The sequence below is a fragment of the Mesoplodon densirostris genome, chromosome 14 (genome assembly GCF_025265405.1).
Source record: "Mesoplodon densirostris isolate mMesDen1 chromosome 14, mMesDen1 primary haplotype, whole genome shotgun sequence".
NCBI lineage: Eukaryota > Metazoa > Chordata > Mammalia > Artiodactyla > Ziphiidae > Mesoplodon > Mesoplodon densirostris.
Window position 1 is genome coordinate 53,444,471 of NC_082674.1, and position 21,689 is coordinate 53,466,159.

Consider the following 21,689-nt stretch of genomic DNA (forward strand, 5'->3'; position numbering starts at 1 on the left):
GAAAAATTGCTGAGGAAAGAATGCTTCTGAACTCATTCTATGAGGCCAGCATCATCCTGATACCAAAACCAGAAAAAGATATTACACAAAAAGAGGAAACTATAGGCCGATATCACTGATGAACATAGATGCAAAAATCCTCAACAAAATACTAGCAAACTGAATTCAACAATACATTAAAAGGATCGTACAGCATGATCAAGTGGGATTTATCCCAGGAATGCAGAGATGGTTCAATATCCACAAAATCAATCAATGTGATACATCACATTAACAAACTGAAGAGTAAAAACCATATGATCATCTCAATAGGTGCAGAAAAAGCTTTTGACAAAATTCAACATCCATTTATGATAGAAGTGGGTATAGAGGGAATATACCTCAACATAATAAAGGTTGTATATGATAAGCCCACAGCTGACATCTTACTCAACGGTGAAAAGCTGAAAGCATTTTCTCTAAGATTAGGAACAACACAAGGATGCCCACTCTTGCCAGTTTCATTCAACATAGTATTAGAAGTCCTAGCCATAGCAATTAGACAAGAAAAAGAAAAAAAGAGTCCAAATTGGAAAGGAAGAAGTAAAATTGTCACTGTTTGAAGATGACATGATACTATACCTAGAAAATCCTTAAGATGCTACCAAAAAATTACTAGAGCTCATCAATAAATATGGTAAAGTTGCAGGATGCAAAATTAATACACAAAAATCTGTTGCATTTCTATACACTAACAACAAAATATCAGAAAGAGAAATTAAGGAAACATCCCATTTATAGTTAAAAAAAAAAAAGAACTAGGAATAAACTTACCTAAGGAGGTAAAAGTCCTGTACTTGGAAAACTGTAAGACACTGATGAAAGAAATTGAATAAAACACAAACAGATGGAAAGATATACCATTTTCCAGACTCATAGACATAGAGAACAAACTAGTGGTTATCAGTGGGGAGAGGGCAGGGAGTGGGGCAAGATAGGGGTAAGGGATTAAGAGGTAAAAACTACTATATATATAAAATAAATAAGCTACAAGAATACATTGTACAACATAGGAAATATAGCCAATATTTTATAATAACTATAAATGGAATATGACCATTAAAAATTGTGAATCACTATGTTGTACACCTGAAACATATTATACATCAACTATACCTTAATAAGAAAAAGGTATGCCTTTTTCTTTTTTTTTTTTTTTTTTTTTTTTCCCTTCTTTTTTTTTTTTTTTTTTTATTTTACAAATTTAATCAGTTATACATATACATATGTTCCCATATCCCCTCCCTTTTGCGTCTCCCTCCCACCCTCCCTATCCCACCCCTCCAGGCGGTCACAAAGAACCGGGCTGATCTCCCTGTGCTATGCGGCTGCTTCCCACTAGCTATCTACCTTACATTTGGTAGTGTATATATGTCCATGCCGCTCTTTCACTTTGTCACAGCTTACCCTTCCCCCTCCCCATATCCTCAAGTCCATGCTCTAGTAGGTCTGTGTCTTTATTCCTGTCTTACCCCTATGTTCTTGATGACATTTTTTTCTTAAATTCCATATATATGTGTCAGCATACAGTATTTGTCTTTCTCTTTCTGACTTACTTCACTCTGTATGACAGACTCTAGGTCCATCCACCTCATTACAAATAGCTCAATTTCATTTCTTTTTATGGCTGAGTAATATTCCATTGTATATATGTGCCACATCTTCTTTATCCATTCATCCGATGATGGACACTTAGGTTGTTTCCATCTCCGGGCTATTGTAAATAGGGCTGCTATGAACATTTTGGTACATGTCTCTTTTTGAATTATGGTTTTCTCAGGGTATATGCCCAGTAGTGGGATTGCTGGGTCATATGGTAGTTCTATTTGTAGTTTTTTAAGGAACCTCCATACTGTTCTCCATAGTGGCTGTACCAATTCACATTCCCACCAGCAGTGCAAGAGTGTTCCCTTTTTTCCACACCCTCTCCAGCATTTATTGTTTCTAGATTTTTTGATGATGGCCATTCTGACTGGTGTGAGATGATATCTCATTGTAGTTTTGATTTGCATTTCTCTAATGAGTAAAGATGTTGAGCATCCTTTCATGTGTTTGTTGGCTGTCTGTATATCTTCTGTGGAGAAATGTCTATTTAGGTCTTCTGCCCATTTTTGGATTGGGTTGTTTGTTTTTTTGCTATTGAGCTGCATGAGCTGCTTATAAATTTTGGAGATTAATCCTTTGTCAGTTGCTTCATTTGCAAATATTTTCTCCCATTCTGAGGGTTGTCTTTTGGTCTTGTTTATGGTTTCCTTTGCTGTGCAAAAGCTTTGAAGTTTCATTAGGTCCCATGTGTTTATTTTTGTCTTTATTTCCATTTCTCTAGGAGGTGGGTCAAAAAGGATCTTGCTGTGATTTATGTCATAGAGTGTTCTGCCTATGTTTTCCTCTAGGAGTTTGATAGTGTCTGGCCTTACATTTAGGTCTTTAATCCATTTTGAGCTAATTTTTGTGTATGGTGTTAGGGAGTGATCTAATCTCATACTTTTACATGTCCCTGTCCAGTTTTCCCAGCACCACTTATTGAAGAGACTGTCCTTTCTCCACTGTACATTCCTGCCTCCTTTATCAAAGATAAGGTGACCATATGTCCGTGGGTTTATCTCTGGGCTTTCTATCCTGTTCCATTGATCTATCTTTCTGTTTTTGTGCCAGTACCATACTGTCTTGATTACTGTAGCTTTGTAGTATAGTCTGAAGTCAGGGAGCCTGATTCCTCCAGCTCCATTTTTCGTTCTCAAGATTGCTTTGGCTATTCGGGGTCTTTTGTGTTTCCATACAAATTGTGAAATTTTTTGTTCTAGTTCTGTGAAAAATGCCATTGGTAGTTTGATAGGGATTGCATTGAATCTGTAGATTGCTTTGGGTAGTAGAGTCATTTTCACAATGTTGATTCTTCCAATCCAAGAACATGGTACATCTCTCCATCTATTTGTATCATCTTTAATTTCTTTCATCAGTGTCTTATAATTTTCTGCATACAGGTCTTTTGTCTCCTTAGGTAGGTTTATTCCTAGATATTTTATTCTTTTTGTTGCAATGGTAAATGGGAGTGTTTCCTTGATTTCACTTTCAGATTTTTCATCATTAGTATATAGGAATGCCAGAGATTTCTGTGCATTAATTTTGTATCCTGCAACTTTACCAAATTCATTGATTAGCTCTAGTAGTTTTCTGGTAGCATCTTTAGGATTCTCTATGTATAGTATCATGTCATCTGCAAACAGTGACAGCTTTACTTCTTCTTTTCCCATTTGGATTCCTTTTATTTCCTTTTCTTCTCTGATTGCTGTGGCTAAAACTTCCAAAACTATGTTGAATAAGAGTGGTGAGAGTGGGCAACCTTGTCTTGTTCCTGATCTTAGTGGAAATGGTTTCAGTTTTTCACCATTGAGGACGATGCTGGCTGTGGGTTTGTCATATATGGCCTTTATTATGTTGAGGAAAGTTCCCTCTATGCCTACTTTCTGCAGGGTTTTTATCATAAATGGGTGTTGAATTTTGTCAAAAGCTTTCTCTGCATCTATTGAGATGATCATATGGTTTTTCTCCTTCAACTTGTTAATATGGTGTATCACATTGATTGATTTGCGTATATTGAAGAATCCTTGCATTCCTGGAATAAACCCCACTTGATCATGGTGTATGATCCTTTTAATGTGCTGTTGGATTCTGTTTGCTAGTATTTTGTTGAGGATTTTTGCATCTATGTTCATCAGTGATATTGGCCTGTAGTTTTCTTTCTTTGTGACATCCTTGTCTGGTTTTGGTATCAAGGTGATGGTGGCCTCGTAGAATGAGTTTGGGAGTGTTCCTCCCTCTGCTATATTTTGGAAGAGTTTGAGAAGGATAGGTGTTAGCTCTTCTCTAAATGCTTGATAGAATTCGCCTGTGAAGCCATCTGGTCCTGGGCTTTTGTTTGTTGGAAGATTTTTAATCACAGTTTCAATTTCAGTGCTTGTGATTGGTCTATTCATATTTTCTATTTCTTCCTGATTCAGTCTTGGCAGGTTGTGCATTTCTAAGAATTTGTCCATTTCTTCCAGGTTGTCCATTTTATTGGCATAGAGTTGCTTATAGTAATCTCTCATGATGTTTTGTATTTCTGCAGTGTCAGTTGTTACTTCTCCTTTTTCATTTCTAATTCTATTGATTTGAGTCTTCTCCCTTTTTTTCTTGATGAGTCTGGCTAATGGTTTATCAATTTTGTTTATCTTCTCAAAGAACCAGCTTTTAGTTTTATTGATCTTTGCTATCGTTTCCTTCATTTCTTTTTCATTTATTTCTGATCTGATTTTTATGATTTCTTTCCTTCTGCTAACTTTGGGATGTTTTTGTTCTTCTTTCTCTAATTGCTTTAGGTGCAAGGTTAGGTTGTTTATTCGAGATGTTTCCTGTTTCTTAAGGTGGGATTGTATTGCCATAAACTTCCCCCTTAGAACTGCTTTTGCTGCATCCCATAGGTTTTGGGTCGTCGTGTCTCCATTGTCATTTGTTTCTAGGTATTTTTTAATTTCCTCTTTGATTTCTTCAGTGATCACTTCGTTATTTAGTAGTGTATTATTTAGCCTCCATGTGTTTGTATGTTTTACAGCTCTTTTCCTGTAATTGATATCTAGTCTCATAGCATTGTGGTCAGAAAAGATACTTGATACAATTTCAATTTTCTTAAATTTACCAAGGCTTGATTTGTGACCCAAGATATGATCTATCCTGGAGAATGTTCCATGAGCACTTGAGAAAAATGTGTATTCTGTTGTTTTTGGATGAAATGTCCTATAAATATCAATTAAGTCCATCTTGTTTAATGTATCATTTAAAGCTTGTGTTTCCTTATTTATTTTCATTTTGGATGACCTGTCCATTGGTGAAAGTGGGGTGTTAAAGTCCCCTACTATGATTGTGTTACTGTCGATTTCTTCTTTTATGGCTGTTAATATTTCCCTTATGTATTGAGGTGCTCCTATGTTTGGTGCATAAATATTTACAATTGTTATATCTTCTTCTTGGATTGATCCCTTGATCATTATGTAGTGTCCTTCTTTGTCTCTTCTAGTAGTCTTTATTTTAAAGTCTATTTTGTCTGATATGAGAATTGCTACTCCAGCTTTCTTTTGGTTTCCATTTGCATGGAATATCTTTTTCCATCCCCTTACTTTCAGTCTGTATGTGTCTCTAGGTCTGAAGTGGGTCTCTTGTAGACAACATATATATGGGTCTTGTTTTTGTATCCATTCAGCCAGTCTGTGTCTTTTGGTGGGAGCATTTAGTCCATTTACATTTAAGGTAATTATTGATATGTATGTTCCTATTCCCATTTTCTTAATTGTTTTGGGTTCGTTATTGTAGTTCTTTTCCTTCTGTTGTGTTTCTTGCCTAGAGAAGTTCCTTTAGCATTTGTTGTAAAGCTGGTTTGGTGGTGCTGAACTCTCTCAGCTTTTGCTTGTCCGTAAACGTTTTAATTTCTCCATCAAATCTGAATGAGATCCTTGCTGGGTAGAGTAATCTTGGTTGCAGGTTTTTCTCCTTCATCACTTTAATTATGTCCTGCCACTCCCTTCTGGCTTGTAGAGTTTCTGCTGAGAGATCAGCTGTTATCCTGATGGGGATTCCCTTGTGTGTTATTTGTTGTTTTTGCCTTGCTGCTTTTAATATGATTTCTTTGTGTTTAATTTTTGACAGTTTGATTAATATGTGTCTTGGTGTATTTCTCCTTGGATTTATTCTGTATGGGACTCTCTGTGCCTCCTGGACTTGATTAACTATTTCCTTTCCCATATTAGGGAAGTTTTCAACTATAATCTCTTCAAATATTTTCTCAGTCCCTTTCTTTTTCTCTTCTTCTTCTGGAACCCCTATAATTCGAATGTTGGTGCGTTTAATGTTGTCCCAGAGGTCTCTGAGACTGTCCTCTGTTCTTTTCATTCTTTTTTCTTTATTTTGCTGTGCAGCAGTTATTTCCACTATTTTATCTTCCACCTCACTTATCCGTTCTTCTGCCTCAGTTATTCTGCTATTGATCCCATCTAGAGTATTTTTTATTTCATGTATTGTGTTTTTAATCGATGCTTGATTCATCTTTAGTTCTTCTAGGTCCTTGTTAACTGTTTCTTGCATTTTGTCTATTCTATTTCCAAGATTTTGGATCATCTTTACCATCATTATTCTGAATTCTTTTTCAGGTAGACTGCCTATTACCTCTTCATTTTTTAGGTCTGGTGGGTTTTTATCTTGCTCCTTCTCCTGCTGTGTGTTTTTCTGTCTTCTCATTTTGCTTATGTTACTGTGTTTGGGGTCTCCTTTTTGCAGGCTGCAGGTTCGTAGTTCCCGTTGTTTTTGGTGTCTGTCCCCAGTGGCTAAGGTTGGTTTAGTGGGTTGTGTAGGCTTCTTGGTGGAGGGGACTACTGCCTGTGTTCTGGTGGATGAGGCTGGATCTTGTCTTTCTGGTGGGCAGGTCCACGTCTGGTGGTGTGTTTTGGGGTGTTTGTTGACTTTTTATGATTTGAGGCAGCCTCTCAGCTAATGGGTGGTGTTGTGTTCCTGTCTTGCTAGTTGTTTGGCATAGGGTGTCCAGCACTGTAGCTTGCTGGTCGTTGAGTGAAGCTGGGTGCTGGTGTTGAGATGGAGATCTCTGGAAGATTTTCGCCATTTGATATTATGTGGAGCTGGGAGGTCTCTTGTGGACCAGTGTCCTGAAGTTCGCTCTCCCACCTCAGAGGCACAGCACTGACTCCTGGCTCCTCAATTTGGGATGATTTGTTGTCTATTCATGTATTCCACAGATGCAGGGTACATGAAGTTGATTGTGGAGCTTTAACTCGCTGCTTCTGAGGCTGCTGGGAGAGGTTTCCCTTTCTCTTCTTTGTTCTCACAGCTCCTGGGTCTCAGCTTTGGATTTGGCCCCGCCTCTGCATGTAGGTCGCCGGAGGGCGTCTGTTCTTCGCTCAGACAGGACAGGGTTAAAGGAGCAGCCTCTTCGGGGACTCTGGCTCACTCAGGCCGGGCGGGAGGGAGGGGCACGGAGTGAGGGGCGAGCCTGCAGCGGCAGAGGTCGGCGTGACGTTGCACCAGCCCGAGGCGCGCCGTGCGTTCCCCCAGGGAAGCCGCCCCTGGATCCCGGGACCCCGGCAGTGGCAGGCTGCACAGGCTCCCGGAAGGGCGGTGTGGACAGTGTCCTGCGCTCGCACACAGGCTTCTTGGCGGCGGCAGCAGCAGCCCCAGCGTCCCACGCCCGTCTCTGGGCTCCGCGCTTTCAGCCGCGACTCGCGCCCGTCTCTGGAGCTCCTTTACGCGGCGCTCTTAATCCCCTCTCCTCGCGCACCAGGAAACCAAGAGGGAAGAAAAAGTCTCCTGCCTCTTCGGCAGCTCCAGAGTTTTCCCGGACTCCCTCCCGGCTAGCTGTGCCACACTAGCCCCCTTCAGGCTGAGTTCTCGCCGCCAGTCCCAGTCCTCTCCCTGCGCTCTGACCGAAGCCCGAGCCTCAGCTCCAGCGCCGCCCGCCCTGGCGGGGGAGCAGACAAGCCTCTCGGGCTGGTGAGTGCCGCTCGGCACCGCTCCTCTGTGCGGGAATCTCTCTGCTTTGCCCTACCCAGGTATGTGGGGAGTTTCTTGCCTTTTGGGAGGTCTGGGGTCTTCTGCCAGCGTTCAGTAGGTGTTCTGTAGGAGTTGTTGCACGTGTAGCTGTATTTCTGGTGTATCTGTGGGGAGGAAGGTGATCTCCGCGTCTTACTCTTCCGCCATCTTACCCGGAAGTCCCTCGGTATGCCTTTTTCATGGATTGGAAGAATTAATATTGTTAAAATGACCACACTTACTACCCAAGGCAGTCTGCAGTTCAGTGCAATCCCTATCAAATTGCCAGTGGCATTTTTCACAGAACTAGAACAAATAATTTAAAAATTTATATGGAAACACGAAAGACCCTAAATATCCAAAACAATCTTGAGAAAGAACAGAGTTGGAGATATCACTCTCCCTGACTTCAGGCTCTACTACAAAGCTACAGTAATCAAAACAGTATATACTCACAGCAATCAAAATTCATCACCATTGCTATTTATTTACTAAGAGATTGAATGTGCTGCCAGTAACAGTGAGGTTGCTGATGATCATGGAATCCTGGAATATATGTAACCTTTAAAAATTGAGAATCACTATATTGTACACCTGTAACTTATATAGTGTTGTACTTCAACTATACTTCAATTAAAAAATGAAAAAAAAAGTATCGTACTGGCACAGAAACAGATCAGTGGAACAGAATAAAGAGCTCAGAAATAAACCCACACACTACAGTCAATTAATCTACAACAAAATAGGCAAAATATGGAATGGAGAAAAGATAGTCGCTTCAATAAGTGGTGCTGGGAAAGCTACATGTAAAAGAATGAAATTAGAACATTTTTCTCACACCTTATACAAAAATAAACTCAAAATGGAATAAAGACCTAAATTTAAGACCGGAATCCATAAAACTCCTAGAAGAAAACACAGGCAGAACACTCTTTGACATAAATTGTAGCAATATTTTTTTTGGATCTGTCTCCTAAGGCAAAGAAACAAAAGGAAAAATAAATAGGATCCAATTAAACTTAAAAGCTTTTGCACAGCAAAGGAAACCATTGACAAAAAGAGAAGATAGCTTATGGAATGGGAGAAAATATTTGCAAATGATATGACCGATAAAGGGTTAATATCTAAAATATATGTACGGCTCATACAACTCATTATCAAAACAAACAAACAACCCGTAAAAAATGGTCAGAAGGCCTGAATAGACATTTTTCCAAAGAAGACATACAGATGGCCAAAAGGCACCCGAAAAGATGCTCAACATCACTAAGCATCACAGAAATGAAAATCAAAGCCACAATGAGATATTACCTCTCATCTTTCAGAATGGCTATCATTAAAGGACCACAAATAAGGAATGTTGGTGAGGATGTAGAGAAAAGGGGACCCTGTACACTGTTGGTGGAAATTCAGATTGGTGCAGCCACTGTGGAAAACATTATGGAGGTTGCTGAAAAAACTAAAAATAGAACTACCATATGATCCAGCAATTCCACTCTTGGGTATATATATCTGAAGAAAATGAAATGAAGAAAATGAAAACAAATTCAAAAGGATACCTGTACTCCAATGTTCATAGCAGCATTTTTTACAATAGTGAAGATATGGAAGGAACCTTAAGTGTCCATCAGCAGATGAATTGGTAAATAAGATGTGGTATATACAATGGAATACTACTCAGCAATAGCAGAGAATGAAATTTTGCCATTTGCAGCAACATGGGTGGACTTGGAGGGTATTATGCTAAGTGAAATAAGTCAGAGAGAGAGAGAAATACTGTATGATATCACTTATGTTTGGAATCTAAAAACTGCAACAAACTAATGAATATAACAAAAAGAAGTAGACTCATGGATATAGAGAACAACCAGTGGTTACCAGTGGGGAAAGGGAATGGAGGGAGGGGCAATATAGGGGTACAAACTATTATGTATAAAATAAGCTGCAAGGGTATATTGTACAACACAGGGAATATAGCCAATATTTTATAGTAACTATAAATAGAATATAATCTTTTTTTAAATAAATTTATTTATTTATTTTTGGCTGTGTGGGGTCTTTGTTGCTGCGCACAGGCTTTCTGTAGTTGCGGAGAGCGGGGGCTACTCTTCGTTGTGGTGCATGGGCTTCTCATTGTGGTGGCTTCTCTTGTTGTGGAGCATGGGCTCTAGGCGCACAGGCTTTGGTAGTTGTGGCACGCGGATTCAGTAGTTGTGGCTCGCAGGCTCTAGATCAGGGGCTCAGTAGTTGTGGCACATGGGCTTAGTTACTCCACAGCATGTGGGATCTTCCTGTACAGGGCTCGAACCCATGTCCCCTGCATTGGCAGGTAGATTCTTGACCACTGAGCCACCAGGGAAGTTCCAAGAGTATAATCTTTAAAAATTGTGAATCACTGTGTTGTGCATCTGAAACTTATATAATATTGTATATCAACTCTACCTCAATTAAAAGGAAGTTGTGTGGCAGTGAGAAAGCAGTGGAATAAAACTGGAACTGAGATATTTTGTTTGTAAATCCTGTATTATTTCTATTATACCATTTGCCTCCCAAAGTATGCCTATTTCCCTTTTTAGCCTTAGACTCCCCAAATTCAGAGCTAAACTCAATTTTTTTTTTTTTTTTTTTTTTTTTTTTTTTTTGCGGTATGCGGGCCTCTCACTGTTGTGGCCTCCCCCGTTGCGGAGCACAGGCTCCGGACGCGCAGGCTCCGGACGCGCAGGCTCAGCGGCCATGGCTCACGGGCCCAGCCGCTCCGCGGCATATGGGATCCTCCCAGACCGGGGCACGAACCCGTATCCCCTGCATCGGCAGGCGGACTCTCAACCACTTGCGCCACCAGGGAGGCCCTAAACTCAATTTTAATTTGAGTAATACAGCCCAGATATTCAACAACTTCTCTTACTTTGCAACTTTTAATTGATTTTTGCTTTGTGTAATTTTACTTTAGATATTGTTTATGAAATAATTTTGGGAATTTCCTCAAATCTTTCAAAAAGTAGATGAGATAAATTGGTTTGTATCTATGAAAACTGATCACTGTGTTATGACTGTGTTCACATTTTTTTTTTTTTGCGGTATGCGGGCCTCTCACTGCTGTGGCCTCTCCCGCCGCAGAGCACAGGCTCTGGACGCGCAGGCTCAGCGGCCATGGCTCACAGGCCCAGCCGCTTCCGCGGCACGTGGGATCCTCCCGGACCGGGGCACGAACCTGCGTCCCCTGCATCAGCAGGTGGATTCTCAACCACTGTGCCACCAGGGAAGCCCTCCACACTTTTGTTTTTTTAACTAATGTTTTATGTAACTCACCTCTTTAGGCGATATGTTGATACATTTTAAGATAAAAAAATCGGGCTTCCCTGGTGGCACAGTGGTTGAGAGTCTGCCTGCCGATGCAGGGGACGCAGGTTCGTGCCCCGGTCCGGGAAGATCCCATGTGCCGTGGAACGGCTGGCTCCATGAGCCATGGCCGCTGAGCCTGCGTGTCCGGAGCCTGTGCTCCGCAGCGGGAGAGGCCACAGCAGTAAGAGGCCTGTGTACCGCAAAAAAAAAAAAAAAATAATAATAATAATAATAATAATAATAAATCATTCTTTGGAGGAAACAAGTATGAGAATAGTTTATCACTTATTCCATCTCAACAAATATTTGAGGCTGTTGTCATCCATCAAGTAGATTAATACACTTTGTGATAGAAGGATCAGTGAACACAAAAATTGATATTTTTTATCACATTTTTAGAAATTACATACTTTTACTCCAGTTATATAAGGTGCTCTTTATTAATGTGGATAATTATCAATTTGTAAATATTGGGGATATATCTATTTGTATACATATATACACTCTATTCTATCTGTACTACTCTCTTCTGCCTAGGCTCAACCCTCCTGGGTGATTCTAAGGGCAGAAAGAGCAATATAAGTAGCAAATTGCTGTATCTGTCATAATTCCATATTAAAAAGAATGGGTTTCTACCATTTCCAAAATTTCCAGACAGTATGCCAGTGAGTAGTACAGCAAAACAAATTAGATGTAAAACTTCATGATTTGTTACCTACTTGTCCATGACCAGAGTCAGTGGTAGGGAACAAGAGGTATGCTCCATACCTGGAAACTCATTCCAACATGCAACCCAAAGTAGCTTCTTTAAAATGTATTGATTAAAGTTTAACAGAGAACTCACATTCTTTCCCTCAGTTTTTGTCATTAGCAGAAATCCCTGCCAGAACCTTCCCTGGAGCTAGCTAGACCCCTAGTGGTTTCATTTTTTTTTCCTTTTGTTTTTTAAATTGTGGTGAAATATACATAAAATTTACCATTTTAACTATTCATGACTTTTTCTAATTTGTTTTTTCTTCATTGTGGCTGATTTAACTGTAACTCAGTTAAGATCTGTTTAAGTATGTTTTTCAAAATAGTTCTGGAGAAAGTGGGCAAGAATCTTCTTAAAGTGTACTACATCCATCAGAGAACAGTCTATGAAATTGCAGGGCACCTGAGGTTAGTAAGATCACTGTGAAGATGGTTTATAAGTTGTAAAAGTGAGGATGAATTAATATTTTCTTATTGCAGGGGGAAAATGCCAGAGCATTTTTTGTTTTCATGAAGACTAATATTAATTTTTCTTCAGATGGTAGTTATTTCAAATTAAGACATGGTAACATAATTCTCTTTTCATGTTTTTTGACAAAAGAGAATGTGAACAGGGAAATATGAAGGACAAACTTTTTCTTGAAAAGTTGTAAAGATGCAGTAATGTATACTATTAGAGAAAAATGTATCTACTGTAGTAATTAAGGTTTGACAGCAAGCTAATTCAAAGCATCAGAGAACTTTACATCTGGATTTCTCTATATATTCCGCAGAGGATTTTACCCAAGGAATTTTTCTTAGAATTAAAGTCCATATTCTGATGAGCCTAAGGCTAGGTCATGGTTAAAATAAGCAGTAATTAAAAATAGTGTCACTCCTTACTTTAACTGTAAACTATCTTCAGGCCTGAGCAGAATATGAACTTTAAGAAAATTGTTTGGCTAAAATTCCTCTGGGGATTGATGGAAATAGATAGATAGGTAGATAGATAATCTGTAATAATATAATATATGTTATGTATAATATATATATACACACTTATATAATGGAACACTTAAGATTTGTGCATTTAATTGTACATTTTATAAGGGGAGGGGAAGGATTGTAAATAAACATTAAACTCCAGTTAATGATATGCATGCTAAAGTGGCTTAAAGTGGTGAAGTGTACAGATGTCTGAAACTTACTTCAAAATGTATCAAAATATAAGATGGTTGATAGAAGGACGGTTTGATGGATAGATATATGATAAAGCAATTACTATGAAACATTAACTGTAGAATCTAGGTAGTAGGTTTGTGTATGTTTATTGTCAAAGTCTTAACAACTTTTCTGTATATTTGAAATTTTTCATAATAAAATATTGGAAAAAAATAGTGTTAGCGATAAGATACCTAAATAGTTCTAGTAGATCTACTTTGGTTCAATTAATGTTTATTGACATATTGACACCTCTAGTATGCCAAGTGATATAACAGGTATTAGGGATATATAATGACTCAAGATTCTCAGGTGGGGAGTAGTAGGAGATGAAATTGGAGAGGACATAGGTTGGGTAACGGAGAGTCTTATATACCATAATAAGGAGCTTGGCCTTTATCCTATGGGGTTTTAGGCAGGGGAATTATAGGTAGATCACTCTTGTAGCTTTGTGGAGGCTATATTTGAGGTCGTGGTGGCAGTGGTGGGGATAGACTAAAGATAACAATATCAGTTAGGAAGCAGTATTCCAGGTACAGATAATTAAGATCTGAATTACAATGGGGCTAGATTCTAGAAATATTTAGGAGCAATCAACAGAACTTGATGATTGGTTTGATTAGCCATAGGTGGGTTGTAGGAAATCAAGAATCATATAAATAACCATATAAGAGAAGGATCAAGTTTGGGGCTGGAGGATAAAACGATGAGTTTGGTTTAAGGTATGTTATGTTTCAGATATGTGAAAGTAACCAGGTTAGGTCCAAGATGGAGTCATTCATGCTAAGCCCCATGTCAGCAAACCTAAACTAAGCTTCTTCGCTTGGCTCTTCTAGAAAAGGACGGTCGAGGTCAATGAATCAGTGCCTGCCTGCTCAGCACAAGTTACCTAAGACTTCCCTTTGCAACATGTAAGGAAAGTAACCCTGCTTTAACCAATCAGCTAATGCCCAGTATAACTTCCTTGTTCCTGCTCACTTTGGTCTATAAAATCTCTTACTTTGTACAGCAATTCAGAGGTCCTTTCTATCTACTAGATTGGATGTTGCCAACTTCATGAATCATTGAATAAAAGCTTGTTATGTCAATATATTTTTTCTGGAAATTTTTCTTTTAACAGATATTATCTAGTCAAAGAGGTATTTATTCATTCATTTGTACCTATGTTATTTGACAAATATTGACCACAGAATTCCATGCCTGCTCTTAATGATAAGATGGTGAGCAAAATGGACATAAATAATGCCTTTAAGAAACATAGTCTAGAGGGAAGAGATATGGGGACATATGTATATGTATAACTGGTTCACTTTGTTATAAAGCAGAAACTAACACACGATTGTATAGCAATTATACTCCAATAAAGATGTTAAAAACAAAAAGAAACAGTCTATGGGAGAGACAATTAAATCAGAAGGGATAATAAAGAGTGATCTTTCTGGTGATAGGAGAAGCAAAGGATGCTGTGGAACTTCATAGAAGGGACAGCTATCTTAGTCTGTCCGTGGCTTGCAGGAGCAGGATGTATCAGTGTGAAGCTTTGGATGAAGCCTGGGCTGAAGATACCAATTAATGTCTTTCTGCTGCTGATTCCTGAGAGTTGATAAAAATGTCAAGGGATAATATATAGAAATTAAAGAAGAAAAGGCTAGAGGCAAATAAAAAGTTATAGAAGGAGGTGAAATAACAAGGTAGAAGAACTAGTTGAGTGTGGTATGATGGAAGTTAAATGTTTCAGTATAAAAAGCAAAGTCAAGAGTGTTAAATAGTATAGAGATCTGTGATGAGTTAGGCACTAATTTGTCCATTGGGTTTGGCAGTTCAGAGGTCATTGGTGACTAAGTGAAAGCAGTTTCAGTGAACTGATGTTTAGTTAAAACCAAAAAAGAGTTAATCTTTAGGGGCCAAGATTTTTAACATAAGAAAAAAGAACTACAAGAAAAAAAACACAAATGAAATAAACCCCTCTTCATCCTAATTTTAAATTGGAAATATCAGTTAAAACTCATGGTTTTTTTTCCTTTTAAAAATATGTATTTATGTTCACTGAAAAAGTCTAAAAGCTATAGCTCTAGAGAAATAGTAGATTCCAAGTCTAAGGCAGGGAATATATGAGTCAGGTACATGCTGCACCATAAAAGTAAGGCAGCTGCCAAAGGCTAATTGGGGCATATCAAAAGGAGAAAGGAGCCGACATGAAGGGAAACAATCGGAGAGTCAAAACTGATAATGACTACATGGGATTGGAGTGCATCAAGCATCTAAAAATCCACAGGTTCTTAAAGATTTTTAACACACACATACACACACACATACACACACACTCACTCTCTCATTGGATGTGTGGAGGTTGCTAGGGCACCAATTCATAACTCTAAACAAGGGATTGGCAGGCTATGGCTTATGGCCCCAATCCAGTCCACCTCCTATTGTTGTAAGGCCTGAGAGCCAAGAAGAGTTTTTACATTTTAAGTAGCTGGAAAAAAAATCAAAAGAAGAATATTTCATAATGTGAAGATTACATGAAATTCAAAATTTCATTATTCATAAATAAAGTTTTATTGGAACATAGACATCCTTATTCATTTAAGCATTGTCTATTGTTGCTTATTTGCTATAATGACAGAGTTGAATCGTTGTGACAGAGACCACATTGTCTGCAAAGCCTAAAATATTTACTATCTGGCCCTTTATGGAAAACGTTTGCTGATCTCTGCTCTGAACATTGATAAATAAAAGGAAAGAATCAAGCATTTATCCTACCTTTTTTAAACTTCCTTTCATGAAAACCAAATAGTTGATGAAGGACAAATTTTTTTACAGAAGAATTGCATGTAATAAATACATGTGAAATTATAGAAAATCCCTATTTTTGAATCCCCCATGAAAAAATTGTTAGGCAGCATTCACCAATGTATTTTAAAACCACCAAGTAGAAGTTTGATGGGGAATTTTAAGTGGAGGAATCAGATACCATCTGGATCTGTTGGTCAATTATAGCATCACTAAAACTTGGGGCAACCAAATATTTATGTACCTCATGATATGATGTAAAAAACTGCCTAAAAGCTGCACTTGAAGCAAGAAAATGGATTAAAATGCTAGTGTATAGGAAATAACAGAGGACAGAAGAACGATTTAAATGAGCAATCTATCAACCAAACCCAGAATATGAAGCATTATATAGAATAAACGACCTGGTTTCTCTAAGGAATGAACTATGTAAATGGATTAGACATAAATGTGAAAGGCAAAAGCTTTAATAACAGAAGAATATCTGTGTAACACTGGGAGGAGGGAAGGACATCTTAAACAAGACATAAAAAACATACCATTAAGGAAAAGGTGGTACATTCTTATCTATAATGTGGTTGAATTTCTCTTTAACAACCATAAAGACAGGGACAAGACAAGCAACAAATAGGAAGGAGTTACTTAACAAAGGATTAGTTCCAGAATATGTAAAGAACTCCTCCAAATCAGTGAGAAAAAGGCAAAGAACCTAATAAAAATGAGTGAAAGATAGGAATAGGCGTTTCTAGAAAGAAGAAACATAAATAACCAGAAACATATGAACATATGTTTAGCCTTATTATTAATTAGGCAAGTGCAAATTAGAATCTTAACAAGAAACTATTTCACAGATACTAGGAATGGCAAAAAAGTTGAAATACGAATGTTAAATCTAAGTGTTAGATTGTAGAGCAATGGAATCGCTTACTCTTCGCTAGTGGAAATATAAATTGGTAAAACTACTTTGGGAAAAATTTGGAATTATTTATTAAAATTTAAGATGTGCATTGCCTATCACCAGAAATTCTATTCTTGGGTATATACCCTAGGGATATGTAGAAAAATGTTCATAGCAGCACTGTTTGTAATAGAAAAAGCTAGAAACCACCTAAATGTCCATCAACAGTAGAGTAGATGAATAAATTATGATACTCATCCAGTGGAATACAATAGGCAATGGAAATGAATAAACTTACATCTATACACATCAGCATGAATCTATTTCCAAAACATAGTATTGAATGAAAAAAGCATGTAACACAAAGAATGCATTATGTTTTTGTTTATATGAAGTTTAGAAATAAGTAAAACTAAATATCATGTTATTTAGGGATGTAGCCACATACAGGGAAACCGTAAAGACAAACAAGGGAACAATTAACATAAAATTTAGGACTGTGAGAGTAGGTAGACGGATAGGAATGTAATTGGGTAGGAGCACCTGGAAAGCTAAAAAGTATGAGTAATATTAATTATCATCTCTAGATAGTGTAATTATAGGTGATTTTTTTTTTTTCGGTATGCGGGCCTCTCACTGCTGTGGCCTCTCCCGTTGCGGAGCACAGGCTCCGCATGCGCAGGCTCAGCGGCCATGGCTCATGGGCCCAGCTGCTCCGTGGCATGTGGGATCTTCCTGGACCAGGGCATGAACCCGCGTCCCCTGCATCGGCAGGCAGACTCTCAACCACTGTGCCACCAGGGAAGCCCTATAGGTGATTTTAATTTTCTTAATATCCTGCTTTCCATATTTCTATATTGTGGTTTTTAGAGAGGCAGTGTTCTGTAGGGGTTTCTCTGGAGCAGTGCTTCTCAACTGGAGGTGATTTTACCATTCTCCTCCACCAAGGAGACAGTTGGCAATGTCTGGAGATGTTACTTGATTGTCACGACTGAGGTGGGGGAGCTACTAGCATCTACTAGGTAGTGGCCAAGTGTGCTGCTAATGTTTACTCCTACAGTGCACCGGATGGCACCTCCAAAACAAAGAATTATCTGGCCCAACATGTCAGTAGCTCTGAGGTTGAGAACCCTGGTCCAGAGCCAGACTGTTAGGGATTGAATTCCAGCTGTACACCTCACAAGCTGTGTGACTGTGGGGAAATTACTTAATCTCTGTGTCTGTTTTCTTGTCTATAAAATGGGACTAATAGTAGAATCCACCTCATAGGGTTGTGAGAATTAACTTAATTAAAACATTTAAAGTACTGACGATATGCCTAGTATACTAGGCACTTGATAAATATTAGCATTAGTTATTTTATTATTTACAATTTTTATTTCTTTTTTTTTTTGTGTGTGTGTACGAGTAATCTTCAAAAATTTATTAATAGAAACAGATGTATTCAAATGCAACACTGGACAAAAAACAAAGAGAAAAGGTTGGAATACCAGCGACATCGGGGAATCTCACTTTATATTTCTTCGCACAGAACTAGCACCATTTTAGTCAGAAATCACAGATTTAATTATAATTGCTTCTAATATATAAAATACCTTATAAAGATTATTTAACTACCTAGTAACAAAGTTCTTCCAAAAACTTATTTAAAACTCAGTTCGAATTTACCATCTGAAACACGAAAATGGTTTAAAAATCGATCCAATTCTACTGCTTGTCGAAGGCAATGAGCCATAATTAGTTTTATTGGAAGAAAGTGCCTGAATTCAGCTTCTGGCTCCCTTCTAACCCCCAAGCAGATACAGTAAATTGAATATTTCATAGGAATCAGAGCACATCTAAAACTGGTCTTAGAAAATATTTTCCTAGACTATAAAAATACTAAATGGAATACAAAAATTTCCGCATGTACAGCAAATAGACTACAGCAGACAAATATTTAAGACATACTCAGATGTTATACCATAATCATCATGAACATCAAGTATTATTCTAATAATTTTTCTATGATTCATTTGGATTCAATGTTTAATTTTCCCTCAAGTTTTGTTATAATGTCGGATACAGACCAGATTCTGTGTTTCTAGCAGAAGTTACTGGAGGCACCACTGAATAATTCTGGGTATTCAACTGGTTCTCTCGCAAAGTGCTGAAAGTGCAATTGTAGTAGAGCCTAGCTTTTAGAACAGGGATCAGCAAACTACAGCCCTCGGGCCACACCTGGCCCACTGCCTGTTCTGTGCGGCCTGTGAACACAGCCATGCTTATTCATTCACACGCTGTCTGTCGCTGCTTTCAAGTTACAAGAGCAGAATCGAGTAGCTGTGACAGACGCTATATGTGGCCTCTTGGTCCGCAATGTCTACAATATTTACTATTTGGCCCTTTATAGAAAAAGTTTGCCTACCCCTATTTTAGATAAATCACTTCAGGAAATTGTTCACTGAACAAGGACAAGGTAAGATTGTCCCAGATTAAGAAACTTTTGGCTGAGGTTTGCTGGTTCCATCATACAGTACCAAGGCAGATCAAAAACACATATGTGGATTGGCAGCTTTGGATACCGAAGCATTATTCTGGCATCCTAAGCAAAGTCTGGCTATGATAAAGTACCTTCCTTTCTCTGTGAACTGGCCATTGTGTACCAAGTAACTCAAGTACCCAATTACAGCAACATATTCACTGTTCAACCCTAAATCTGTGTGGCCCCCAAGCATGATTTCCGGCCTTTAAAAATCACCTTGTACCCTTAGCAACCAAAAGAACTAGAAGCGGACCTTTCCCATCCCTCTGTATTGGCAGAGATTCTGTTGGCGCCGCACCACGTACCTTTTAGGATCCTTCCCTGTGACACGCATCATAATAATTAGTGCTACCACTACCCAGGGCCACGAACATGTCCCTTTGGACAAAGCGGACGAAGTTTTCGAGGGGGCACATGGGCTTGGGAGACCGCTTGTGGTGATCCAGGCAGAAGGAGGTGTGGAACGTGACATCGACACTGTCGTAGAGAACCCGGACGGAGTGCTCGCCGGGCTTCTCTCTGTCTCGCCAGAGCTCAAAGATCAACCTGGCCGCGAACCTCGGGAACCTGGCTTCTGTAAGGCCCAAGGCACTGAGAATCGGGGCCAGAGTGACGTCGTGAGCAGAGGAGAGCGCGAAGAGCTCTTCCTTCCGGCCCTCGGCCGCGCGCCGCATGCTGCCCACGGTCTGGTTCAGGATGGGGTGGGCGCCCAGGAGCGCGTACCCCAGATACAGTTTCTTCTCCTGCCTCTCTCTCTCGTCCTCTATCTGATGCCTCTTGATCACCTTGAAGTGCTCCATGTTAACACAGCCATTCCTGGTGCAGGGGAAGCTGACGTTGTGGCAGAAGAGGCAGAGCATGGCGTCTATGGGGTTGGCGGCCCGGAGCTGCTTGGTGGACGTGTCCACGATCCTGGCCATCTCCTCGTAGGTCCTCTCCAGCTGCGTGTTTTTCAAACGCAACAGGTACTGCCGACGCTGCTCCTTTTCCAGGTACTGGTTCCTCAGCGGGCAGTAGCAGTTCCCAGAACAGAACAGAGCGCTGGGCTGGTGCCGGAAATAAATCTTCTTCCAGTCAAAATCTGGGAGAAAGCCATAAAGCAGAGCCAGCCCACTCTGCAGCGTCCGGCTTTTGCCAGTGGTCTCTAAGTGAAGCTGCTTTGTGGACCAGTCACTGGGCAGGAGTTTGTGTTTCTTCAGATAGATGTCCCTCAGCAGCTGGCCATTCTGCAGATGCTGCACGATCCCTGTCTGCGTGAGCTCTCCCATCTCACACAGCTGGTGACTGGGGTAAAGAGGCAGGGAGTGCAAGGGGCTTTCGAAAGAGGTTCCGGATCCTTTGGACATGTGACTCACGAAAGCCTCCAGTTTAGGGTGATACGGTTTCCTGTTAGCCACCAGACTGCAGTCAATTTCTGGGTGCTTCGTTTTGGGAATGACATACAGTGGGTACCTGTCTCCATGTTGAATGAACACATGCACTGAGACCAGCTTAAAATGATGCGGAGCGTGACCTTCCATGCTGCGCTTGGCCACACGTGGAATGTTGCAGTACAAAAGGGCTTCATAAACGGGGTCCATTACGGGGGGCTCCGTCACCGGGTCAGGCATGATCCTCTTTCGATTCTTGCTAGTCACTCCATTCTTAGCTGCTGACACTGGGATCAGGTGGAAGAACTGAAGGCTGAGGCTCACGAAGGCCAGCAGCGCAGCCAGGGCCAGCAGCAGCACGAAGCGATTGCGGAAAAACATTATTATTTGTTTTATCTTCTCTTCATGGTTTCACCTCGGATCAGGAACACATCTGAAAGCGAGGAGAAGGGATGCGGCAGGTTCATGCACTGGCTTTCCGGCTGTCACCCTGCATCTCCTCCTCTCTCCAGGGAACACGAGGCTTTTCAAACCACCTGCTTTAGACCCTCTTCGCACAGATGTCCAGACGGGGCACCTCCGAGGAGGAGTTGTTGCCAAGCTCCAGCCACAGTCACGTCACATCTGTGAGGCTGGCTGGGCACTGCCTGCTCCACACTCGGGTTCACCCGCGGGCCTTCTGGAGACCAGCTGGCTCGCCACTGCCGGGGAAGGGGGATCCTGCGAGCTCCAGTTCCGGCAGGAATCAGGCGGCAGGAGTGCGGGGGCCGGGCAGGAGCGGGCTGGAGGGGCGGGACCGCGGATGGAGGCAGGTGAGGTGCGGGGCGCCCATGGTCCCGGCCCGGCCCCAGCTCCGCCACAGCGTGCCCGGCTCGGCGCTCGCCGCCCGCTCCGCCCGGCGCAGGCTACAATTTTTATTTCTTATTGAATACATTCAATTGATTAAATAGAGAAATATGTTGAAAAAGTTATTATAGTAAAAGAAAATTATACAAAGACACACAAAGCCCTACTTTAAAATGTAGCATATGAAAATTTTACATGAGAAAGACCTTTGCAAGCAATAATGACAGGATGTTACAATCTGTGTTTTATCTGTGCTTAATAATAATTCCTAAACAAGAAACCAGGGGGCTGAACATAAAGTGTGTATAAATTAGTGCTAATCTGACCATAAGCTATATTAATATCTGAACTC

At 40.0% G+C, this 21,689-nt stretch overlaps 1 protein-coding gene across 1 annotated transcript; it reads right to left on the minus strand.

Annotated features, from left to right (window-relative positions):
• Positions 1 to 19,399: 19,399 nt before the first annotated feature.
• LOC132501807 (2-phosphoxylose phosphatase 1) lies at positions 19,400 to 21,371 on the minus strand. Its single transcript, XM_060117534.1, has one exon. It carries the CDS (start codon positions 20,870 to 20,872, stop codon positions 19,430 to 19,432), a length of 1,443 nt encoding a protein of 480 aa, XP_059973517.1. The 5' UTR covers positions 20,873 to 21,371; the 3' UTR covers positions 19,400 to 19,429.
• Between the last annotated feature and the right edge of the window lie 318 nt (positions 21,372 to 21,689).